A 25,719-nucleotide genomic window follows, 5' to 3' on the forward strand; every position below is an offset into this window, starting at 1 on the left:
TGCGAGAGTGAAGTCTGAGGTTAATGCGAGAGTGAAGTCCGAGGTTAAAGCGAGAGTGAAGTCTGAGGTTAATGCGAGAGTGAAGTCGGAGGTTAATGCGAGAGTGAAGTCTGAGGTTAATGCGAGAGTGAAGTCGGAGGTTAATGCGAGAGTGAAGTCTGAGGTTAATGCGAGAGTGAAGTCTGAGGTTAATGCGAGAGTGAAGTCTGAGGTTAAAGCGAGAGTGAAGTCTGAGGTTAATGCGAGAGTGAAGTCTGAGGTTAAAGCGAGAGTGAAGTCTGAGGTTAATGCGAGAGTGAAGTCGGAGGTTAATGCGAGAGTGAAGTCGGAGGTTAATGCGAGAGTGAAGTCTGAGGTTAATGCGAGAGTGAAGTCGGAGGTTAAAGCGAGAGTGAAGTCGGAGGTTAATGCGAGAGTGAAGTCTGAGGTTAATGCGAGAGTGAAGTCGGAGGTTAATGCGAGAGTGAAGTCGGAGGTTAATGCGAGAGTGAAGTCTGAGGTTAATGCGAGAGTGAAGTCTGAGGTTAAAGCGAGAGTGAAGTCTGAGGTTAATGCGAGAGTGAAGTCTGAGGTTAATGCGAGAGTGAAGTCTGAGGTTAAAGCGAGAGTGAAGTCTGAGGTTAATGCGAGAGTGAAGTCGGAGGTTAATGCGAGAGTGAAGTCTGAGGTTAATGCGAGAGTGAAGTCTGAGGTTAATGCGAGAGTGAAGTCTGAGGTTAAAGCGAGAGTGAAGTCTGAGGTTAAAGCGAGAGTGAAGTCTGAGGTTAATGCGAGAGTGAAGTCGGAGGTTAATGCGAGAGTGAAGTCTGAGGTTAAAGCGAGAGTGAAGTCTGAGGTTAAAGCGAGAGTGAAGTCTGAGGTTAATGCGAGAGTGAAGTCTGAGGTTAATGCGAGAGTGAAGTCTGAGGTTAATGCGAGAGTGAAGTCTGAGGTTAAAGCGAGAGTGAAGTCTGAGGTTAAAGCGAGAGTGAAGTCTGAGGTTAATGCGAGAGTGAAGTCGGAGGTTAATGCGAGAGTGAAGTCTGAGGTTAATGCGAGAGTGAAGTCTGAGGTTAATGCGAGAGTGAAGTCTGAGGTTAAAGCGAGAGTGAAGTCGGAGGTTAATGCGAGAGTGAAGTCGGAGGTTAATGCGAGAGTGAAGTCGGAGGTTAATGCGAGAGTGGAGTCTGAGGTTAATGCGAGAGTGAAGTCGGAGGTTAATGCGAGAGTGAAGTCGGAGGTTAATGCGAGAGTGAAGTCTGAGGTTAATGCGAGAGTGAAGTCGGAGGTTAATGCGAGTGTGAAGTCGGAGGTTAATGCGAGAGTGAAGTCTGAGGTTAATGCGAGAGTGAAGTCGGAGGTTAATGCGAGAGTGAAGTCTGAGGTTAATGCGAGAGTGAAGTCGGAGGTTAATGCGAGAGTGAAGTCTGAGGTTAATGCGAGAGTGAAGTCGGAGGTTAATGCGAGAGTGAAGTCGGAGGTTAATGCGAGAGTGAAGTCTGAGGTTAATGCGAGAGTGAAGTCTGAGGTTAATGCGAGAGTGAAGTCCGAGGTTAATGCGAGAGTGAAGTCGGAGGTTAATGCGAGAGTGAAGTCGGAGGTTAATGCGAGAGTGAAGTCCGAGGTTAATGCGAGAGTGAAGTCGGAGGTTAATGCGAGAGTGAAGTCGGAGGTTAATGCGAGAGTGAAGTCTGAGGTTAATGCGAGAGTGAAGTCTGAGGTTAATGCGAGAGTGAAGTCGGAGGTTAATGCGAGAGTGAAGTCTGAGGTTAATGCGAGAGTGAAGTCGGAGGTTAATGCGAGAGTGAAGTCTGAGGTTAATGCGAGAGTGAAGTCTGAGGTTAATGCGAGAGTGAAGTCTGAGGTTAATGCGAGAGTGAAGTCGGAGGTTAATGCGAGAGTAAAGTCTGAGGTTAATGCGAGAGTGAAGTCGGAGGTTAATGCGAGAGTGAAGTCTGAGGTTAATGCGAGAGTGAAGTCGGAGGTTAATGCGAGAGTGAAGTCTGAGGTTAAAGCGAGAGTGAAGTCTGAGGTTAATGCGAGAGTGAAGTCGGAGGTTAATGCGAGAGTGAAGTCGGAGGTTAATGCGAGAGTGAAGTCTGAGGTTAATGCGAGAGTGAAGTCTGAGGTTAAAGCGAGAGTGAAGTCTGAGGTTAATGCGAGAGTGAAGTCGGAGGTTAATGCGAGAGTGAAGTCTGAGGTTAATGCGAGAGTGAAGTCGGAGGTTAATGCGAGAGTGAAGTCGGAGGTTAATGCGAGAGTGAAGTCTGAGGTTAAAGCGAGAGTGAAGTCGGAGGTTAATGCGAGAGTGAAGTCTGAGGTTAATGCGAGAGTGAAGTCGGAGGTTAATGCGAGAGTGAAGTCTGAGGTTAATGCGAGAGTGAAGTCGGAGGTTAATGCGAGAGTGAAGTCGGAGGTTAATGCGAGAGTGAAGTCGGAGGTTAATGCGAGAGTGAAGTCTGAGGTTAATGCGAGAGTGAAGTCGGAGGTTAATGCGAGAGTGAAGTCGGAGGTTAATGCGAGAGTGAAGTCGGAGGTTAATGCGAGAGTGAAGTCGGAGGTTAATGCGAGAGTGAAGTCTGAGGTTAAAGCGAGAGTGAAGTCGGAGGTTAATGCGAGAGTGAAGTCTGAGGTTAATGCGAGAGTGAAGTCGGAGGTTAATGCGAGAGTGAAGTCGGAGGTTAATGCGAGAGTGAAGTCGGAGGTTAATGCGAGAGTGAAGTCTGAGGTTAACGCGAGAGTGAAGTCGGAGGTTAATGCGAGAGTGAAGTCGGAGGTTAATGCGAGAGTGAAGTTGGAGGTTAATGCGAGAGTGAAGTCGGAGGTTAATGCGAGAGTGAAGTCGGAGGTTAAAGCGAGAGTGAAGTCTGAGGTTAATGCGAGAGTGAAGTCTGAGGTTAATGCGAGAGTGAAGTCGGAGGTTAATGCGAGAGTGAAGTCGGAGGTTAATGCGAGAGTGAAGTCGGAGGTTAATGCGAGAGTGAAGTCGGAGGTTAATGCGAGAGTGAAGTCGGAGGTTAATGCGAGAGTGAAGTCTGAGGTTAATGCGAGAGTGAAGTCTGAGGTTAATGCGAGAGTGAAGTCTGAGGTTAATGCGAGAGTGAAGTCCGAGGTTAATGCGAGAGTGAAGTCGGAGGTTAATGCGAGAGTGAAGTCGGAGGTTAATGCGAGAGTGAAGTCCGAGGTTAATGCGAGAGTGAAGTCGGAGGTTAATGCGAGAGTGAAGTCGGAGGTTAATGCGAGAGTGAAGTCTGAGGTTAATGCGAGAGTGAAGTCTGAGGTTAATGCGAGAGTGAAGTCTGAGGTTAATGCGAGAGTGAAGTCTGAGGTTAATGCGAGAGTGAAGTCGAGGTTAATGCGAGAGTGAAGTCGGAGGTTAATGCGAGAGTGAAGTCTGAGGTTAATGCGAGAGTGAAGTCGGAGGTTAATGCGAGAGTGAAGTCTGAGGTTAATGCGAGAGTGAAGTCGGAGGTTAAAGCGAGAGTGAAGTCTGAGGTTAATGCGAGAGTGAAGTCGGAGGTTAATGCGAGAGTGAAGTCTGAGGTTAATGCGAGAGTGAAGTCGGAGGTTAATGCGAGAGTGAAGTCGGAGGTTAATGCGAGAGTGAAGTCTGAGGTTAAAGCGAGAGTGAAGTCGGAGGTTAATGCGAGAGTGAAGTCTGAGGTTAATGCGAGAGTGAAGTCGGAGGTTAATGCGAGAGTAAAGTCTGAGGTTAATGCGAGAGTGAAGTCGGAGGTTAATGCGAGAGTGAAGTCTGAGGTTAATGCGAGAGTGAAGTCGGAGGTTAATGCGAGAGTGAAGTCTGAGGTTAAAGCGAGAGTGAAGTCTGAGGTTAATGCGAGAGTGAAGTCGGAGGTTAATGCGAGAGTGAAGTCGGAGGTTAATGCGAGAGTGAAGTCTGAGGTTAATGCGAGAGTGAAGTCTGAGGTTAAAGCGAGAGTGAAGTCTGAGGTTAATGCGAGAGTGAAGTCGGAGGTTAATGCGAGAGTGAAGTCTGAGGTAATGCGAGAGTGAAGTCGGAGGTTAATGCGAGAGTGAAGTCGGAGGTTAATGCGAGAGTGAAGTCTGAGGTTAAAGCGAGAGTGAAGTCGGAGGTTAATGCGAGAGTGAAGTCTGAGGTTAATGCGAGAGTGAAGTCGGAGGTTAATGCGAGAGTGAAGTCTGAGGTTAATGCGAGAGTGAAGTCGGAGGTTAATGCGAGAGTGAAGTCGGAGGTTAATGCGAGAGTGAAGTCGGAGGTTAATGCGAGAGTGAAGTCTGAGGTTAATGCGAGAGTGAAGTCGGAGGTTAATGCGAGAGTGAAGTCGGAGGTTAATGCGAGAGTGAAGTCGGAGGTTAATGCGAGAGTGAAGTCGGAGGTTAATGCGAGAGTGAAGTCTGAGGTTAAAGCGAGAGTGAAGTCGGAGGTTAATGCGAGAGTGAAGTCTGAGGTTAATGCGAGAGTGAAGTCGGAGGTTAATGCGAGAGTGAAGTCGGAGGTTAATGCGAGAGTGAAGTCGGAGGTTAATGCGAGAGTGAAGTCTGAGGTTAACGCGAGAGTGAAGTCGGAGGTTAATGCGAGAGTGAAGTCGGAGGTTAATGCGAGAGTGAAGTTGGAGGTTAATGCGAGAGTGAAGTCGGAGGTTAATGCGAGAGTGAAGTCGGAGGTTAAAGCGAGAGTGAAGTCTGAGGTTAATGCGAGAGTGAAGTCTGAGGTTAATGCGAGAGTGAAGTCGGAGGTTAATGCGAGAGTGAAGTCGGAGGTTAATGCGAGAGTGAAGTCGGAGGTTAATGCGAGAGTGAAGTCGGAGGTTAATGCGAGAGTGAAGTCGGAGGTTAATGCGAGAGTGAAGTCGGAGGTTAATGCGAGAGTGAAGTCTGAGGTTAATGCGAGAGTGAAGTCTGAGGTTAATGCGAGAGTGAAGTCTGAGGTTAATGCGAGAGTGAAGTCCGAGGTTAATGCGAGAGTGAAGTCGGAGGTTAATGCGAGAGTGAAGTCGGAGGTTAATGCGAGAGTGAAGTCCGAGGTTAATGCGAGAGTGAAGTCGGAGGTTAATGCGAGAGTGAAGTCGGAGGTTAATGCGAGAGTGAAGTCTGAGGTTAATGCGAGAGTGAAGTCTGAGGTTAATGCGAGAGTGAAGTCTGAGGTTAATGCGAGAGTGAAGTCGGAGGTTAATGCGAGAGTGAAGTCGGAGGTTAATGCGAGAGTGAAGTCGGAGGTTAATGCGAGAGTGAAGTCGGAGGTTAATGCGAGAGTGAAGTCTGAGGTTAATGCGAGAGTGAAGTCGGAGGTTAAAGCGAGAGTGAAGTCTGAGGTTAATGCGAGAGTGAAGTCGGAGGTTAATGCGAGAGTGAAGTCTGAGGTTAATGCGAGAGTGAAGTCGGAGGTTAATGCGAGAGTGAAGTCTGAGGTTAATGCGAGAGTGAAGTCTGAGGTTAATGCGAGAGTGAAGTCTGAGGTTAATGCGAGAGTGAAGTCGGAGGTTAATGCGAGAGTAAAGTCTGAGGTTAATGCGAGAGTGAAGTCGGAGGTTAATGCGAGAGTGAAGTCTGAGGTTAATGCGAGAGTGAAGTCGGAGGTTAATGCGAGAGTGAAGTCTGAGGTTAAAGCGAGAGTGAAGTCTGAGGTTAATGCGAGAGTGAAGTCGGAGGTTAATGCGAGAGTGAAGTCGGAGGTTAATGCGAGAGTGAAGTCTGAGGTTAATGCGAGAGTGAAGTCTGAGGTTAAAGCGAGAGTGAAGTCTGAGGTTAATGCGAGAGTGAAGTCGGAGGTTAATGCGAGAGTGAAGTCTGAGGTTAATGCGAGAGTGAAGTCGGAGGTTAATGCGAGAGTGAAGTCGGAGGTTAATGCGAGAGTGAAGTCTGAGGTTAAAGCGAGAGTGAAGTCGGAGGTTAATGCGAGAGTGAAGTCTGAGGTTAATGCGAGAGTGAAGTCGGAGGTTAATGCGAGAGTGAAGTCTGAGGTTAATGCGAGAGTGAAGTCGGAGGTTAATGCGAGAGTGAAGTCGGAGGTTAATGCGAGAGTGAAGTCGGAGGTTAATGCGAGAGTGAAGTCTGAGGTTAATGCGAGAGTGAAGTCGGAGGTTAATGCGAGAGTGAAGTCGGAGGTTAATGCGAGAGTGAAGTCGGAGGTTAATGCGAGAGTGAAGTCGGAGGTTAATGCGAGAGTGAAGTCTGAGGTTAAAGCGAGAGTGAAGTCGGAGGTTACATGCGAGAGTGAAGTCTGAGGTTAATGCGAGAGTGAAGTCGGAGGTTAATGCGAGAGTGAAGTCGGAGGTTAATGCGAGAGTGAAGTCGGAGGTTAATGCGAGAGTGAAGTCTGAGGTTAACGCGAGAGTGAAGTCGGAGGTTAATGCGAGAGTGAAGTCGGAGGTTAATGCGAGAGTGAAGTTGGAGGTTAATGCGAGAGTGAAGTCGGAGGTTAATGCGAGAGTGAAGTCGGAGGTTAAAGCGAGAGTGAAGTCTGAGGTTAATGCGAGAGTGAAGTCTGAGGTTAATGCGAGAGTGAAGTCGGAGGTTAATGCGAGAGTGAAGTCGGAGGTTAATGCGAGAGTGAAGTCGGAGGTTAATGCGAGAGTGAAGTCGGAGGTTAATGCGAGAGTGAAGTCGGAGGTTAATGCGAGAGTGAAGTCTGAGGTTAATGCGAGAGTGAAGTCTGAGGTTAATGCGAGAGTGAAGTCTGAGGTTAATGCGAGAGTGAAGTCCGAGGTTAATGCGAGAGTGAAGTCGGAGGTTAATGCGAGAGTGAAGTCGGAGGTTAATGCGAGAGTGAAGTCCGAGGTTAATGCGAGAGTGAAGTCGGAGGTTAATGCGAGAGTGAAGTCGGAGGTTAATGCGAGAGTGAAGTCTGAGGTTAATGCGAGAGTGAAGTCTGAGGTTAATGCGAGAGTGAAGTCTGAGGTTAATGCGAGAGTGAAGTCTGAGGTTAATGCGAGAGTGAAGTCGGAGGTTAATGCGAGAGTGAAGTCGGAGGTTAATGCGAGAGTGAAGTCTGAGGTTAATGCGAGAGTGAAGTCGGAGGTTAATGCGAGAGTGAAGTCTGAGGTTAATGCGAGAGTGAAGTCGGAGGTTAAAGCGAGAGTGAAGTCTGAGGTTAATGCGAGAGTGAAGTCGGAGGTTAATGCGAGAGTGAAGTCTGAGGTTAATGCGAGAGTGAAGTCGGAGGTTAATGCGAGAGTGAAGTCGGAGGTTAATGCGAGAGTGAAGTCTGAGGTTAAAGCGAGAGTGAAGTCGGAGGTTAATGCGAGAGTGAAGTCTGAGGTTAATGCGAGAGTGAAGTCGGAGGTTAATGCGAGAGTAAAGTCTGAGGTTAATGCGAGAGTGAAGTCGGAGGTTAATGCGAGAGTGAAGTCTGAGGTTAATGCGAGAGTGAAGTCGGAGGTTAATGCGAGAGTGAAGTCTGAGGTTAAAGCGAGAGTGAAGTCTGAGGTTAATGCGAGAGTGAAGTCGGAGGTTAATGCGAGAGTGAAGTCGGAGGTTAATGCGAGAGTGAAGTCTGAGGTTAATGCGAGAGTGAAGTCTGAGGTTAAAGCGAGAGTGAAGTCTGAGGTTAATGCGAGAGTGAAGTCGGAGGTTAATGCGAGAGTGAAGTCTGAGGTTAATGCGAGAGTGAAGTCGGAGGTTAATGCGAGAGTGAAGTCGGAGGTTAATGCGAGAGTGAAGTCTGAGGTTAAAGCGAGAGTGAAGTCGGAGGTTAATGCGAGAGTGAAGTCTGAGGTTAATGCGAGAGTGAAGTCGGAGGTTAATGCGAGAGTGAAGTCTGAGGTTAATGCGAGAGTGAAGTCGGAGGTTAATGCGAGAGTGAAGTCGGAGGTTAATGCGAGAGTGAAGTCGGAGGTTAATGCGAGAGTGAAGTCTGAGGTTAATGCGAGAGTGAAGTCGGAGGTTAATGCGAGAGTGAAGTCGGAGGTTAATGCGAGAGTGAAGTCGGAGGTTAATGCGAGAGTGAAGTCTGAGGTTAAAGCGAGAGTGAAGTCGGAGGTTAATGCGAGAGTGAAGTCTGAGGTTAATGCGAGAGTGAAGTCGGAGGTTAATGCGAGAGTGAAGTCGGAGGTTAATGCGAGAGTGAAGTCGGAGGTTAATGCGAGAGTGAAGTCTGAGGTTAACGCGAGAGTGAAGTCGGAGGTTAATGCGAGAGTGAAGTCGGAGGTTAATGCGAGAGTGAAGTTGGAGGTTAATGCGAGAGTGAAGTCGGAGGTTAATGCGAGAGTGAAGTCGGAGGTTAAAGCGAGAGTGAAGTCTGAGGTTAATGCGAGAGTGAAGTCTGAGGTTAATGCGAGAGTGAAGTCGGAGGTTAATGCGAGAGTGAAGTCTGAGGTTAATGCGAGAGTGAAGTCGGAGGTTAATGCGAGAGTGAAGTCGGAGGTTAATGCGAGAGTGAAGTCGGAGGTTAATGCGAGAGTGAAGTCGGAGGTTAATGCGAGAGTGAAGTCTGAGGTTAAAGCGAGAGTGAAGTCGGAGGTTAATGCGAGAGTGAAGTCTGAGGTTAATGCGAGAGTGAAGTCGGAGGTTAATGCGAGAGTGAAGTCGGAGGTTAATGCGAGAGTGAAGTCGGAGGTTAATGCGAGAGTGAAGTCTGAGGTTAACGCGAGAGTGAAGTCGGAGGTTAATGCGAGAGTGAAGTCGGAGGTTAATGCGAGAGTGAAGTTGGAGGTTAATGCGAGAGTGAAGTCGGAGGTTAATGCGAGAGTGAAGTCGGAGGTTAAAGCGAGAGTGAAGTCTGAGGTTAATGCGAGAGTGAAGTCTGAGGTTAATGCGAGAGTGAAGTCGGAGGTTAATGCGAGAGTGAAGTCGGAGGTTAATGCGAGAGTGAAGTCGGAGGTTAATGCGAGAGTGAAGTCGGAGGTTAATGCGAGAGTGAAGTCGGAGGTTAATGCGAGAGTGAAGTCGGAGGTTAATGCGAGAGTGAAGTCTGAGGTTAATGCGAGAGTGAAGTCTGAGGTTAATGCGAGAGTGAAGTCTGAGGTTAATGCGAGAGTGAAGTCCGAGGTTAATGCGAGAGTGAAGTCGGAGGTTAATGCGAGAGTGAAGTCGGAGGTTAATGCGAGAGTGAAGTCCGAGGTTAATGCGAGAGTGAAGTCGGAGGTTAATGCGAGAGTGAAGTCGGAGGTTAATGCGAGAGTGAAGTCTGAGGTTAATGCGAGAGTGAAGTCTGAGGTTAATGCGAGAGTGAAGTCTGAGGTTAATGCGAGAGTGAAGTCGGAGGTTAATGCGAGAGTGAAGTCGGAGGTTAATGCGAGAGTGAAGTCGGAGGTTAATGCGAGAGTGAAGTCGGAGGTTAATGCGAGAGTGAAGTCTGAGGTTAATGCGAGAGTGAAGTCGGAGGTTAAAGCGAGAGTGAAGTCTGAGGTTAATGCGAGAGTGAAGTCGGAGGTTAATGCGAGAGTGAAGTCTGAGGTTAATGCGAGAGTGAAGTCGGAGGTTAATGCGAGAGTGAAGTCGGAGGTTAATGCGAGAGTGAAGTCTGAGGTTAAAGCGAGAGTGAAGTCGGAGGTTAATGCGAGAGTGAAGTCGGAGGTTAATGCGAGAGTGAAGTCGGAGGTTAAAGCGAGAGTGAAGTCGGAGGTTAATGCGAGAGTGAAGTCTGAGGTTAATGCGAGAGTGAAGTCGGAGGTTAATGCGAGAGTGAAGTCTGAGGTTAATGCGAGAGTGAAGTCGGAGGTTAATGCGAGAGTGAAGTCTGAGGTTAATGCGAGAGTGAAGTCCGAGGTTAATGCGAGAGTGAAGTCTGAGGTTAATGCGAGAGTGAAGTCGGAGGTTAATGCGAGAGTGAAGTCTGAGGTTAATGCGAGAGTGAAGTCTGAGGTTAATGCGAGAGTGAAGTCTGAGGTTAATGCGAGAGTGAAGTCGGAGGTTAATGCGAGAGTGAAGTCTGAGGTTAATGCGAGAGTGAAGTCTGAGGTTAATGCGAGAGTGAAGTCGGAGGTTAATGCGAGAGTGAAGTCTGAGGTTAATGCGAGAGTGAAGTCTGAGGTTAATGCGAGAGTGAAGTCGGAGGTTAATGCGAGAGTGAAGTCTGAGGTTAATGCGAGAGTGAAGTCTGAGGTTAATGCGAGAGTGAAGTCGGAGGTTAATGCGAGAGTGAAGTCTGAGGTTAAAGCGAGAGTGAAGTCGGAGGTTAATGCGAGAGTGAAGTCTGAGGTTAATGCGAGAGTGAAGTCTGAGGTTAAAGCGAGAGTGAAGTCGGAGGTTAAAGCGAGAGTGAAGTCTGAGGTTAATGCGAGAGTGAAGTCGGAGGTTAATGCGAGAGTGAAGTCTGAGGTTAATGCGAGAGTGAAGTCGGAGGTTAATGCGAGAGTGAAGTCGGAGGTTAATGCGAGAGTGAAGTCTGAGGTTAAAGCGAGAGTGAAGTCGGAGGTTAATGCGAGAGTGAAGTCGGAGGTTAATGCGAGAGTGAAGTCGGAGGTTAAAGCGAGAGTGAAGTCGGAGGTTAATGCGAGAGTGAAGTCTGAGGTTAATGCGAGAGTGAAGTCGGAGGTTAATGCGAGAGTGAAGTCTGAGGTTAATGCGAGAGTGAAGTCGGAGGTTAATGCGAGAGTGAAGTCTGAGGTTAATGCGAGAGTGAAGTCCGAGGTTAATGCGAGAGTGAAGTCTGAGGTTAATGCGAGAGTGAAGTCGGAGGTTAATGCGAGAGTGAAGTCTGAGGTTAATGCGAGAGTGAAGTCTGAGGTTAATGCGAGAGTGAAGTCTGAGGTTAATGCGAGAGTGAAGTCGGAGGTTAATGCGAGAGTGAAGTCTGAGGTTAATGCGAGAGTGAAGTCTGAGGTTAATGCGAGAGTGAAGTCGGAGGTTAATGCGAGAGTGAAGTCTGAGGTTAATGCGAGAGTGAAGTCTGAGGTTAATGCGAGAGTGAAGTCGGAGGTTAATGCGAGAGTGAAGTCTGAGGTTAATGCGAGAGTGAAGTCTGAGGTTAATGCGAGAGTGAAGTCGGAGGTTAATGCGAGAGTGAAGTCTGAGGTTAAAGCGAGAGTGAAGTCGGAGGTTAATGCGAGAGTGAAGTCTGAGGTTAATGCGAGAGTGAAGTCTGAGGTTAAAGCGAGAGTGAAGTCGGAGGTTAAAGCGATGTCTGGGCAAGGTGTGAGGATGTCGGCATCAAATCTGGATGCAGGCCAGGTTGAGCTTTACAAGATGGATATCTTTTAAAACTTTCCCTTAACTTCAGATGAAATAGGATATTCTGGGAAAGTGGATTAGCTGGAAACATGCCCAAATGATCTGGTTGTCACGGGGGAGAAACTCAAACAGAAAACTACAGTAGGTCCCTGCTTGAAAGTGACTTAGTTATCACTAGAATCCCCACAGTGCAGGAGGTGGCCATTCAGAACCATTGAGTCTGCACCAACCCTCCGAAGGAGCACCCTACCTAGGCCAATACCCCCACTGCAATCCTGTAACCCCACCAAACCTTTTTGACACTCGGGGGCAATTTATCATGGCCAATCCACCTAAGCTGGACATCTTTGGATGGTGGGAGGAAACCGGAGCACCCAGAGGAAACCCTCACAGACACTGGGAGAATGTGCAAACTTCACACAGATAGTGACCCAAGGCCAGAATTGAACCCAGGTCCTTGATGCTGTGAGGCAGCAGTGCTAACCACTGTGCCACCCGATGTTTCACTTTAACATAGCTAAGAAAATAGGGACAATCTATCAGTTTCAAGTTACGAGATTCACTATAACATCATTTGCCACAAACGTCCTGTTCTGTGCACCCATTACATTTTCCCAGCACTTCCATTTCCACATTCCATCCTGAAGTCCCCATTCAGTTCCCATTCCCACCTACTATTCTTACGTTTAAAGTCCTTGGTGTCCATTGACACAACTGTGGACTTCTCTTGCACTCACTTCCATTCCTGCTCTCAGCTTGCACTGAAGTCCTGGGGCTTCTTCAGCCACTATTTGCACCGACCATCCTCTGCCACTAGATGGAGTCCAGTCAATCTAAAACCTATGAGTAATTATTTTTACATTTATTATTTATTGTATTGTATTTCTTTGTTATTTAGTGATTTATTTTATTTCGCAAGTTTCAGCTGGGACTGCTCAGTACTGCACATGTATGAAACAGTATTTCAACCTGTATATTGGTTTTTCGTTGACAAGAAATGTCTGAAGGAACCTAACTCTGGTTTTAACATTGATTCCTGTGGGAGCCTGCAACTCAGTTAAAGTCGTTTCATTTAAAGTTGCATTTGCAACAGTGAGGGATCGCTGTATTGAAATGCCCAGAGATGGTCACAACACCTTTATATAGTTTCTCACAGATAAAACACAGCTGTTTCTTCAAAAGCAGAGAAACTAAGAAGCTATTCCTGCGAGGAAGAAGGTGCACTGTTTTGTGTTGGCAACAGAACAGAATGCTGGTGAGACCAAAGGGAAAATGCTGGAAAATCTCAGCCGGTTTGACACTCAACAGGTTAGGTGGATTGGCCATGCTAAATTGCCCCTTAGTGTCAAAAAGGTGAGGTGGGGTTACTGGGATGGGGGGGGGGTTTAAGTAGGGTGCCCTTTCCAGGGGCCGGTGCAGACCCGATGGGCCGAATGGCCTCCTTCTGCACTGTAAATTCTATGATTCTAAGATTTAAAGATATTTTCATTCTTGCAATTTCAAAGAGCCTCGTTAGTGCAATAGGGAGTGCATCAGTCTCATCTTGCAATTTCAGGCACCTCTTCATTTGTCTTATGATTTTTTTTAAATAAATGTTTTTATTCTCCATTTTCACAATTTCCTTCAAAATTTACACCCCACCCACAAACAGTAACAAATACAAAATCAACCCCCTTAACAATACCAACGATCCCATCCTCCCACCACCCCAAACAACGGCCCACCTGTCAATATATACATCCAGTAAAAGAAACCCTCCCACGGTGGCAACAAAAAAACAAAGGAGAAAAAGAAAAAGGAGCCCGGGACCGCCCATGGTCACCATTGGCCTATAGAGTCCACTCCCCCCCCTCCCCCCCTACAGTCAACGCCCTCCAACCTCTGAAAGAGCACCGTCCATGATACCCAAGAGTTGTACCCCCACCCCCAACTCTTCCCGCCCACTGCCTCTTGTAAAACTCCTCCCCCAACCTCGGTTCCTTCCCCCCAACTTTCCACCCCGGCAAGACCACTCGGACCCTGTTCTGCTAGGCTCCGATGGCCGCAGCCCCTCCCCCCCACCTCACTCCCGTTCACTGGCCGGCTTAAACCGGCCAGCGTGGAGGCCCCCACCCGGGTCCCTTTCCCCCTTGCCCAGCCCTAGGAAAGGCCAGAAATCCCCTTTTATCACACAAACCCCGCATATCCACCAACACCCCTAAGAGCCCTCAATTTGAGTGACAGTCCCATCACTTCCCTTGTCCAAATATATACAACATTGACTCCTTTAGCCCATACACCCGCACGCAGTGAAACAAAAAAGAAAATACAGTCATGAGGTTACATCGGCACATGGCCATTTCTCAATTTCTCAGTTCTGCCACAGTCCTTCTGCCTTCGCAAGCTCCCCCGCTGCTTCCGCCATTCCAAAATAAAAGTCCCTGAGCTTGTAAGTCACCCTCAGCTTCGCTGGATATACAATGCCGCACTGCACCTTGCTCATGTACAGTGCCCTCTTCACCTGGTTGAAGGCAGCCCGCCTCCTCGCCAGCTCCACCGTAAAGTCCTGGTATACACGTATACCAGCTCCAGCCCACTGCACCACCCACTTCTGCTTGGCCCAGCTCAGGACCTTCTCCTTCACACTGTACCTATGGAAGCACAGAGTCACTGCCCTTGGCGGCTCACTCGCCTTTGGTACAGGCCTCCACGACCGATGAGCCCAATCCAGTTCATAGCGGGAGGGATCCTCCCCCTCCCCCAATAGTTTCGTCAGCATCGCGGCAAAATACTCAGTCGGCCTCGGTCCTTCAACTCCTTCGGGCAGCCCTACAATCCTCAAAGTCTGTCGCCTGGATCTGTTTTCCAGGTCTTCCATTTTTCCTCGCAGATCCTTGTTAATGTCCATCACATTCCACATCTCCTTCCCCATCGAGGCAAGTTGATCATCGTGCTGCAATAACGTCTCCTCCACTTCCTTCAGCGCCTCCCCTTGCTCTCGCACCCCCGCCACTGCGCTCGCCACCCGCCTTCGTCACCGGGGAAATCGCCTCCTCCACCAGCACACTCAAAACCTCTCTCATCTCCTTCCTCATTGTCTCCATGTATTTTGTAAACTGCCTTTCGAATTCCGCAGCCATCACCTTAGTTATTTCTTCAACCGTAAGCAATGCGGCCTCCCCTGGTGCTCCAGCCTCCATTTTCCTTGGTGACCCCGCGATGACTTTTCCACTCCCCGACGGACCGTCAGCTGTTTTCCTTACGGACGTTCTTTTGCTCACCCTCGACATTTTTCTTCACTGTGCTTTCACTCTGCCGCCTCTGTGCCTTCTCCCTGCTTTTGCCGCCTCCGTGGACCTTGGGACCGGGCTTAAAGCCCCGAAAATGCCGTTCCCGAACGGGAGCCCTCCATTGTGCGGCCGCCTCCCGCCCGCCGTCACCGGAAGTCTTGTCTTATGATCTTTATATGGAATTTTAAGTATGTTTTAGCATCCACATTTCAAAGGGCTCAATTTTCTTGCATAGAACTTTACCAATTGTACACTATTCATCAGGATTAGAATTTCAAAATCTACACATTACTGCAAGTAACCACTTAGTATATCAAAGTGGAGGTTAAAAAGCTTCAAGTAAATTTCTTTAAGTAGAGACAAAACAAATGTCCTTACTTTGCTGCCGTTGAGAATCCAGTCACTGCCATCCTTTTTGGCATGTGTTCGTACTCCTTGTAAATCACTGAAAAGGGTCAAAAGTGTATGGTTAAGAAATCAATAGTTCAGTATTTGAGCACATTTTGGGAGGGGAGGGAGGTTGGGAGGAGTCTTGCCACTGATTTCTAAGAATACTTGAGTGAATGTTTTCTTCAATCAGCTGTAGGTGACAGTACAGTTAAGAATGCTGTCTCTATTGATCTATCTGCTAGCCTAGTATCCCAGTTCACTTCCGCTAGGTCAGCTTTCACGCCCACATAGTTGGCCTTATTTAAGTTTCAAATATTAGTCTTGGACCCTCCCACTCCTCTTCCTTTCAAACTAAATGTAAAATTCAATCAAATTATGGTCGCTGCTTCTGAGAGGGCCTTTACTCTGAGGTCATTCAGAAAGCCAAACATAATTTGCTTTCTGGTAGTTACCAATGCTGCCTCACAGCGCCAGGGACCCGGGTTCAATTCCAGACTTGGGTTACGGTCTGTGTGGAGTTTGCACTGACCCCCCCTGTCTGCGTGGGTTTTCTCTGGGTGCTCCGGTTTCACCCCACAGCCGAAATAGTGCAGGTTAGGTGGATTGGCCATGCTAAATTGCCCATTAGTGTCACAAAGATTTGCAGGTTAGGTGGGGTTATGGGGATAGGGCAGGAGAATGAGCCTAAGTAGGGTGCTCTTTCAGAGGGTCGGTGCAGACTTGATGGTTGAATGGCCCTCCTTCTGCACTGTAGGGATTCTATGGTTCTATGGTTCCAGAACCTGCTTCTCTAAGGAACTCTCTCAAATCCATTCCAATCACTCCTCAAAGATTATTTTTTTTTTAATAAATATTTTATTGAAAATTTTTGGTCAACCAACACAGTACATTGTGCATCCTTTACACAACATTATAACAATACAGATAATAATGACCTTTTTTATATAAACAAAAAACAACAAATAAATAAATATTAAATAACAAAAATGAAAACTAGCCCTAATTGGCAACTGCCTTGTCACAGGCTATACCCCCATCACCCCCCCCCCCCCCCCCCCCAGTCCTGGGCTGCTGCTGCTGCCTTCTTTTTTCCCCCATCTATCTTTCCGCAAGATATTCGACGAACGGTTGCCACCGCCTGGTGAACCCTTGAGCCGACCCCCTTAGGACGAACTTAATCCGCTCTAACTTTATGAACCCCGCCATATCATTTATCCAGGTCTCCGCCCCCGGGGGCTTGGCTTCTTTCCACATTAGCAATATCCTGCGCCGGGCTACTAGGGACGCAAAAGCCAAAACATCGGCCTCTCTCGCCTCCTGCACTCCCGGCTCTTGTGGAACCCCCAATATAGCCAACCCCCAGCTTGGTTCGACCCGGACTCCTACTACTTTCGAAAGCACCTTTGTCACCCCCATCCAAAACCCCTGTAGTGCCGGGCATGACCAGAACATATGGGTATGATTCGCTGGGCTTCTCGAGCACCTCGCACACCTATCCTCCACCCCAAAAAATTTATTGAGCCGTGTTCCAGTCATATGTGCCCTGTGTAATACCTTAAACTGAATCAGGCTTAGCCTGGCGCACGAGGACGACGAGTTTACCCTGTTTAGGGCATCTGCCCACAGCCCCTCCTCAATCTCCTCCCCTAGCTCTTCTTCCCATTTCCCTTTTAGTTCGTCCACCATAGTCTCCCCTTCGTCCCTCATTTCCCTATATATATCCGACACCTTACCATCCCCCACCCATTTCTTTGAGATGACTCTGTCCTGCACCTCTTGTGTCGGGACCTGCGGGAATTCCCTCACCTGTTGCCTCGCAAAAGCCCTCAATTGCATGTACCTAAATGCATTCCCTTGGGGCAACCCATATTTCTCAGTCAGCGCTCCCAGACTCGCAAACTTCCCATCCACAAATAGATCTTTCAATTGCGTTATTCCTGCTCTTTGCCACATTCCATATCCCCCATCCATTCCCCCCGGGGCAAACCTATGGTTGTTTCTTATCGGGGATCCCCCCAATGCTCCGGTCTTTCCCCTATGTCGTCTCCACTGTCCCCAAATCTTCAGTGTAGCTACCACCACCGGACTTGTGGTATAGTTCCTTGGTGAGAATGGCAATGGGGCTGTCACCATAGCCTGCAGGCTGGTCCCCCTACAGGACGCCCTCTCTAATCTCTTCCACGCTGCTCCTTCCTCCTCTCCCATCCACTTACTCACCATTGAAATATTAGCGGCCCAATAATACTCACTTAGGCTCGGTAGTGCCAGCCCCCCCCTATCCCTACTACGCTGTAAGAATCCCTTCCTCACTCTCGGAGTCTTCCCGGCCCAAACGAAACCCATGATACTCTTTTCTATCCTTTTTAAAAAAGCCTTCGTGATCACCACCGGGAGGCACTGAAACACAAAGAGGAATCTCGGGAGGACCACCATCTTAACCGCCTGCACCCTCCCTGCCATTGACAATGCTACCATATCCCATCTCTTGAAATCTTCCTCCATCTGTTCCACCAACCGCGTCAAATTTAGCCTGTGCAATGTGCCCCAATTCTTAGCTATCTGGATCCCCAGGTAACGAAAGTCTCTTGTTACCTTCCTCAACGGTAGGTCTTCTATTTCTCTACTCTGCTCCCCTGGATGCACCACAAACAGCTCACTCTTCCCCATGTTCAATTTATACCCTGAAAAATCCCCAAACTCCCCAAGTATCCGCATTATTTCTGGCATCCCCTCCGCTGGATCCGCCACATATAGTAGCAGATCATCCGCATATAAAGATACCCGGTGTTCTTCTCCTCCCCTAAGTATTCCCCTCCATCTCCTGGAACCTCTCAGCGCTATCGCCAGGGGCTCAATCGCCAGTGCAAACAGTAATGGGGACAGAGGACATCCCTGCCTTGTCCCTCTATGGAGCCGAAAATATGCCGATCCCCGTCCATTCGTGACCACACTCGCCACTGGGGCCCTATACAACAGCTGCACCCATCTAACATACCCCTCTCCAAACCCGAATCTCCTCAACACCTCCCACAGATAATCCCATTCCACTCTATCAAATGCTTTCTCGGCATCCATCGCCGTTTCACCCTCTGGTGGGGCCATCATCATTACCCCTAACAGCCTCCGTATATTCGTGTTCAGCTGTCTCCCCTTCACAAACCCCGTTTGGTCCTCATGAACCACCCCCGGGACACATTCCTCTATTCTCATTGCCATTACCTTGGCCAGGACCTTGGCATCCACATTTAGGAGGGAAATTGGTCTGTAGGACCCGCATTGTAGCGGATCCTTTTCCTTCTTTAAGAGAAGCGATATCGTTGCTTCTGACATAGTCGGGGGCAGTTGTCCCCTTTCCTTTGCCTCATTAAAGGTCCTCGTCAGTAGCGGGGCGAGCAAGTCCAAATATTTTCTGTAAAATTCAACTGGGAATCCGTCCGGTCCCAGGGCCTTTCCCGTCTGCATGTTCCTAATTCCTTTCACCACTTCTTCTACCGTGATCTGTGCTCCCAGTCCCGCCCTTTCCTGCTCTTCCACCTTGGGAATTTCCAGCCGATCCAAAAAATCCATCATTCTCTCCCTCCCATCCGGGGGTTGAGCTTCATACAATTTTTTATAAAATGTCTTGAACACTTCATTCACTCTCTCCGGTCCCCGCTCCGTCTCTCCTTCCTCGTCCCTCACCCCCCCTATTTCCCTCGCTGCTCCCCTTTTCCTCAATTGGTGTGCCAGCAATCTGCTCGCCTTCTCTCCATATTCATACTGTACACCCTGCGCCTTCCTCCATTGTGCCTCTGCAGTGCCTGTAGTCAGCAAGTCAAATTCCACATGCAGCCTTTGCCTTTCCCTGTACAATCCCTCCTCCGGTGCTTCCGCATATTGTCTGTCCACCCTTAAAAGTTCTTGCAGCAACCGCTCCCGTTCCTTACTCTCCTGCTTCCCTTTATGTGTCCTTATTGATATCAGCTCCCCCCTCACCACCACCTTCAACGCCTCCCAGACCACTCCCACCTGAACCTCCCCATTGTCATTGAGTTCCAAGTACTTTTCGATGCATCCCCTCACCCTTAGGCACACCCCCTCATCTGCCATTAGTCCCATGTCCATTCTCCAGGGTGGGCGCCCTCTTGTTTCCTCCCCTATCTCCAAGTCTACCCAGTGTGGGGCATGATCCGAAATGGCTATAGCCGTATATTCCGTTCCCCTCACCCTCGGGATCAATGCCCTACCCAACACAAAAAAGTCTATGCGTGAATAGACTTTATGGACATAGGAGAAAAACGAGAACTCCTTACGCCTAGGTCTACTGAATCTCCACGGGTCCACCCCTCCCATCTGCTCCATAAAATCCTTAAGCACCTTGGCTGCTGCCGGCCTCCTACCAGTCCTGGACTGCGACCTATCCAGCCTTGGTTCCAACACCGTGTTAAAATCTCCCCCCATTATCAGCTTTCCCGTCTCTAGGTCCGGGATGCGTCCTAGCATTCGCCTCATAAAGTTGGCATCGTCCCAGTTCGGGGCATACACGTTTACCAAAACCACCATCTCTCCCTGTAATTTGCCACTCACCATCACGTATCTGCCCCCGTTATCCGCCACTATAGTCTTTGCCTCGAACATTACCCGCTTCCCCACTAATATAGCCACCCCCCTGTTTTTCGCATCCAGCCCCGAATGGAACACCTGCCCCACCCATCCTTTGCGCAACCTAACCTGGTCTATCAGTTTCAGGTGCGTTTCCTGTAACATAACCACATCTGCTTTAAGTTTCTTAAGGTGTGCGAGTACTCGTGCCCTCTTTATCGGCCCGTTAAGCCCCCTCACGTTCCACGTGATCAGCCGAGTTGGGGGGCTTCCCACCCCCCCCCCCCCTTGCCGGTTAGCCATCATCTTTTTCCAGCTTCTCACCCAGTTCCCACGCAGCTGTATCTCTCCCAGACGGTGCCCCCCCGCCCATCCTTTCCCGTACCCACTCCCCCCTTTCCCCAGCAGCAGCAACCCAGTAATTCCCCCCTCCCCCCCCCCCCCCCCCCGCTAGACCCCCCGCTAGCGTAATTACTCCCCCCATGTTGCTCCCAGAAGTCAGCAAACTCTGGCTGACCTCGGCTTTCCCCCGTGATCACGGCTCGCACCGTGCGACGCCCCCTCCTTCCTGCTTCTCTGTTCCCGCCATAATTATCATAGCGCGGGAACCAAGCCCGCGCCTCTCCCTCGGCCCCGCCTCCCATGGCCAACGCCCCATCTCCTCTCCCTCCCCACCTTCCCCCATCACCACCTGTGGGAGAGAGAAAAGTTACCATACCGCAGGATTAAAACATAAAACCCCTCTTCGCCCCCCCCCATTCGCCCCACCACTTTGTCCAAACGTTCATTTTCATAATCCACTCATTCCAATTTTTCTTCTACAATAAAAGTCCACGCTTCATCCGCCGTCTCAAAGTAGTGGTGCCTCCCTTGATATGTGACCCACAGTCTTGCCGGTTGCAGCATTCCAAATTTTATCTTCTTTTTGTGAAGTACCGCTTTGGCCCGATTAAAGCTCGCCCTCCTTCTCGCCACCTCCGCACTCCAATCTTGATAAACGCGGATCACCGCGTTCTCCCATTTACTACACCGAGTTTTCTTTGCCCATCTAAGGACCATTTCTCTATCCTTAAAACGGAGGAATCTCACCACTATGGCTCTGGGAGTTTCTCCTGCTCTCGATCCTCGCACCATAACTCGGTATGCTCCCTCCACCTCCAACGGACCCGTCGGGGCCTCCGCTCCCATTAACGAGTGCAACATCGTGCTCACATATGCCCCGACGTTCGCCCCCTCCACACCTTCAGGAAGGCCAAGAATCCTCAAGTTGTTCCTCCTTGCGTTATTTTCCAGTGCCTCCAACCTCTCCACAGATCGTTTCTGGTGTGCCTCCTGTATCTCCGACTTCACCACCAGGCCCTGTATATCGTTCTCATTCTCTGCTGCTTTCGCCTTCACGACCCGAAGCTCCTGCTCCTGGGTCTTTTGTTCCTCTCTCAGCCCTTCAATCGCCTGTAATATCGGGGCAACAACTCTTTCTTCATTTCCTTTTTTATCTCCTCCACGCAGCGTTTCAAGAACTCTTGTTGTTCAGGGCCCCATATGAGACTGCCACCTTCCGACGCCATCTTGGTTTCTGCTTGCCTTCTTTGCCGTTGTTCCAAAGGATCCACTGCAATCCGGCCACTTTCCTCTCCTTTTTCCATCCGTGTCCAGGGGGAACACCCTTCTGGTTTACCGCACGGTGTTTTTAGCCGTTAAAATTGCCGTTGGGGCTCCTATCAAGAGCCCTAAAGTCCGTTCCACCGGGAGCTGCCGAAACGTGCGACTTAGCTGGTCATCGCCGCACCCGGAAGTCACTCCTCAAAGATTATTGATGACTTTTTAAACTTTCTATGTAGATTGGTGAGTAGCAGATAAGGCAGGTAAGTCCTTCATATCGGGAGCAGAGCTGAGCAGGCGAAATCCGGAGTGCAGTCTGAGAAGGCAAGTGGTATTAGTGTCTGTCTCTCTCTGTCTCTGAGCAGGAGAAATCCGGAGTGCAGTTTGGGAAGGTAAGTGGTATTTGTGTTTGTGTGTCTCTCTCGGTGTCTCTGAGCAGGAGAAATCCAGAGTGCAATCTGGGAAGGTGATGCACGATCAATGACCGCTAAAGCGAGGTTGTAGTCCAACTGAGGGCTTTAATAAGCTAGATATTTCCCCCAGCAGCTCAGGTACAGTATGAAGGCTGCTGGGGTGGCACGGGCTCTTATACCCCGCCTTGCAGGGCGGAGCTACCATACAGCTTGACCAATAGGAAGCATACAATATCTACCAATGGTGTTCCAGCATTACCAGGTACCGTAATACCTCTACACAGACTACCACATTCACCCGCTATTAAAAAAAGAGTCCGGCGGGGGTGGTGGCTTGCTATTACAACATGGTAACGTGGTAGAAATTATAGTTATGGAGGTACTGTAATACCTCCGTACAGCGTTTTGTAACTATTTACAAAAATATAGGGAGACCGAGGCAAATATAGGGAGACCGTATCTTGTCGGCCGTCGGGGTACGCCACGTAGGCATACTGGGGGTTAGCGTGGAGAAGATGGACCCTCTCGACCAACGGGTCCGACTTGTGCACCCGCACGTGTTTTCGGAGCAGGATGGGTCCGGGAGCTGCCCGCCAGGTCGGGAGCGAGGTCCCAGAGGAGGACTTCCTGGGGAAGACAAGGAGATGTTCGTGAGCTGTTTGGTTGGTTGTGGTATAAAGCAGTAACCGGATGGAGTGGAGGGCATCCGGGAGGACTTCCTGCCAGCGGGAGACTGGGAGATTCCTGGACCTTAGGGCCAGTAGGACGGTCTTCCAGACCGTTCCGTTCTCCCTCTCAACCTGTCCGTTACCCCGGGGGTTGTAACTGGTCGTCCTGCTCAAGGCGATGCCCTTGCTGAGCAGGAATTGATGCAGTTCGTCGCCCATAAAGGAGGACCCCCTATCACTATGTATGTAAGCGGGGAACCCGAACAGTGCAAAGATGCTATGGAGGGCCTTGATGACGGTGGTTGTGGTCATGTCGGGGCAGGGGATGGCGAATGGGAACCGGGAGTACTCGTCAATCACGTTCAGGAAATACGTGTTGCGGTCGGTGGAGGGGGAGGGGGCCTTTGAAGTCCATACTGAGGCGTTCAAAGGGACGGGAAGCCTTTATCAGGTGCGCTTTCTCTGGCCGGTAGAAGTGCGGTTTGCACTCCGCGCAAATTTGGCAGTCCCTGGTGGCTGTCCTGACTTCCTCGATGGAGTAGGGCAGGTTGCGGGTCTTGATAAAGTGGAAAAAGCGAGTGACCCCCGGGTGGCAGAGGTCCTCGTGGAGGGCTCGGAGGCGGTCCACTTGTGCGTTGGCACATATGCCGCTGCACAGGGCATCAGGAGGCTCGTTTAGGTTCCCGGGACGATACAAGATCTCGTAGTTGTAGGTGGAGAGTTCGATCCTCCACCGCAAGATCTTATTGTTTTTTATCTTGCCCCGCTGTGCATTATCGAACATGAAAGCAACCGACCGTTGGTCAGTGAGGAGGGTGAATCTCCTGCCGGCCAGGTAATGTCTCCAATGTCGCACAGCTTCTACTATGGCCTGGGCCTCCTTTTCGTCTGAGGAGTGGCGGATTTCGGAAGCATGGAGGGTACGTGAGAAGGCCACGGGTCTGCCCGCTTGGTTCAGGGTAGCCGCCAGAGCTACGTCGGACGCGTCGCTCTCGACCTGGATGGGGAGGGACTCGTCAATGGCGTGCATCGTGGCCTTTGCAATGTCTGCTTTGATGCGGCTGAAGGCCTGGTGGGCCTCTATCGACAGGGGAAAAGCTGTGGATTGGATCAGGGGACGGGCCTTGTCCGCATAGTTGGGGACCCACTGGGCATAGTAAGAGAAAACCCCGAGGCAGCGCTTCAGGGCCTTGGAGCAGTGAGGGAGGGGGAACTCCATAAGGGGGCGCATGCGTTCAGGGTCAGGGCCTATAACTCCATTTCGCACTACGTAGCCGAGAATGGCCAGGCGGTCGGTGCTAAACACGCATTTATCCTTGTTGTATGTAAGGTTAAGGATCTTCGTGGTCTGGAGGAATTTTCGGAGGTTGGTGTCGTGGTCCTGCTGGTCATGGCTGCAGATGGTGACATTATCGAGATACAGGACTGTTGCCCGTAAACCATACCGGTCAACCAGTCAGTCCATCTCGCGCTGGAAGACCGAGACCCCGTTAGTGTCACGCGAAGGGAACCCTTAAGAAGTGATAGAGCCGCCCATCAGCCTCGAAGGCAGTGTATATGCGGTCACTAGTGCGGATGGGGAGCTGGTGGTAGGCGGACTTAAGATCCACCGTGGAGAAGACCTTGTAATGCGCGATCCTGTTTACCAGGTCGGAAATGCAGGGGAGAGGGTACGCGTCCAGCTGCGTAAACCTGTTGATGGTCTGACTGTAGTCGATGACCATCCTGTGCTACTCCCCGGTCTTTACCACCACTACCTGAGCTCTCCAGGGACTGTTGCTCGCTTCAATGACTCCTTCCCTCAGTAGCCTTTGGACCTCGGACCTAATAAAGATCCGATCCTGGGCACTGTACCGTCTGCTCCTGGTGGCGACTGGTTTGCAATCTGGGGTGAGGTTCGCAAACAGGGAAGGCGGATCGACCTTGGGGATCGCGAGGCCGCAGACAGTGGCGGGGGGGGGGGGGGGGGGGGGGGGTATAGGGCCACCAAATTTGAAAGTAAGACTTTGGAGATTACTGGAAGTCTAAACCTAGGAGTGTGGCCGCGCAATGGTGGGGAAGGACGTAGAGGCGGTAATTTTTAAACTCCCTTCCCTGGACTGTGAGGTTTGCTACACAAAACCCCTTTATCTCTACTGAGTGGGAACTGGAAGCCAGGGAGATTTTTTGATTAACGGGGTGGACGAGGAGAGAACAGCGCCTTACCGTGTCTGGGTGTATGAAGCTCTCCATGCTCCCAGAGTCGATTAAGCAGGACGTCTCGTGCCCGTTGATTTGTAGCAGTTGAGAGTGTTCGAGGCCGGGACTGATCCAGGGTCACCGAGGCTAATCTCAGCAGTTCAGTGTTCTCTTCGGGCGGTGTGCGGTCAGCCGAGCTGGGGTCCTGGAAGTCCATCCAAGATGGCTCCCATTGGTTGCACATGGCTGAGGGTGCACAAAATGGCGGCGCCCATCCATCGAACGTGGCGTCCACGGGACAAGATGGCGGCGCCCGGGGGCCGCACGTGGCCCTGGAGTAGGAACATGTTTGTGGTGGCGGTCCGCAATTGCCACCGGAGACCGCGGCGACCGCAAGTGCCTGGCATACCACCACGAAGTGGCCCTTTTTACCGCAGATGGATGCGCGGGCCGGGCAGCGCTGCCGGGAGTGCTTGGCCTGCCCCCAAAAGTAGCAGCGGGCCTCCCCGGGGCTGCCAGGCCGCCTTGCAGCACAAGCTTGTGGGGGAATGGGGGATGTCTCGGGGTCGGCTGCGGAGGGGTTCCACGCTGCCCAGGGGGCTGCTGCGCAGTTGGGAACGTAAGCGTGGGTGTTTCTGGGGGCCACATCCGGGGAGCCTGCAAGGGCCCATGCCTCCTTGAGGCCTAGGGTGTCTTTTTCCAGCAATCGCTGGCGGATTTGGGAGGACAGCATACCTGCCACGAAAGCGTCCCGAATCAAGAGTTCTGTGTGGTCGCTCGCCGAAACTTGCGGGCAGCTGCAGTTTCTCCCAACACCAGGAGTGCACGATAGAATTCTTCCAGCGATTCCCCAGGGATTTGTCGCCCCGTTGCTAGCAGATGTCAGGCGTAGACCTGGTTTACCGGGCGAATATAATGTCCTTTTAGCAGCTCTATTGCTGCATCGAAGTCTTCTGCGTCCTCGATGAGGGTGTAAATTTCTGGGCTCACCCTCGAGTGCAGAACTTGCATTTTCTGTTCTCCCATGGGTATGTTTTCGAGCGTTCCGAAATATCCTTTAAAACACGCCAGCCAGTGCTTGAAGATTGCCGCTGAGTTCGCCGCGTGGGGGCTGAGTTGCAGACACTCCGGCTTGATTCGGCGCTCCATCCTTTTAAATCGAGCTTATTAAATTGATGCACGATCAATGACCACTAAAGCGAGGTTGTAGTCCAACTGAGGGCTTTAAGAAGCTAGATGTTTCCCCCAGCAGCTCAGGTACAGAATGAAGGCTGCTGGGGCGGCACGGGCTCTTATACCCTGCCTTGCAGGGCGGAGCTACCATACAGCTTGACCAATAGGAAACATACAATATCTACCAATGGTGTTCCAGCATTACCAGGTACCGTACGTAATACCTCTACACAGACTACCACAGAAGGTAAGTGGTATTTGTGTTTGTGTCTCTCTGTGTCTCTGAGCAGGAGAAATCCGGAGTGAAATCTGGGAAGGTAAGCGGTATTTGTGTCTGTCTCTCTCCCTGTGTCTCTGAGCAGGAGAAATCCGGAG

The 25,719-nt window shown here is 50.3% G+C and overlaps 1 protein-coding gene across 2 annotated transcripts in view; it reads right to left on the bottom strand.

The window, feature by feature from the left end:
- The window catches only part of acadl (acyl-CoA dehydrogenase long chain), a 206,833-nt gene that overhangs the window by 66,988 nt on the left and 114,126 nt on the right, over window positions 1-25,719 (bottom strand). For both annotated transcript variants that reach the window (XM_072484136.1, XM_072484127.1), the window contains one exon: window positions 14,718-14,784. In XM_072484136.1, coding sequence (XP_072340237.1) covers window positions 14,718-14,784 — 67 coding nt within the window. The remainder of the gene's footprint in view (window positions 1-14,717; window positions 14,785-25,719) is intronic.

The sequence above is a fragment of the Scyliorhinus torazame genome, chromosome 2 (assembly GCF_047496885.1).
Source record: "Scyliorhinus torazame isolate Kashiwa2021f chromosome 2, sScyTor2.1, whole genome shotgun sequence".
In the NCBI taxonomy this organism is placed as follows: domain Eukaryota; kingdom Metazoa; phylum Chordata; class Chondrichthyes; order Carcharhiniformes; family Scyliorhinidae; genus Scyliorhinus; species Scyliorhinus torazame.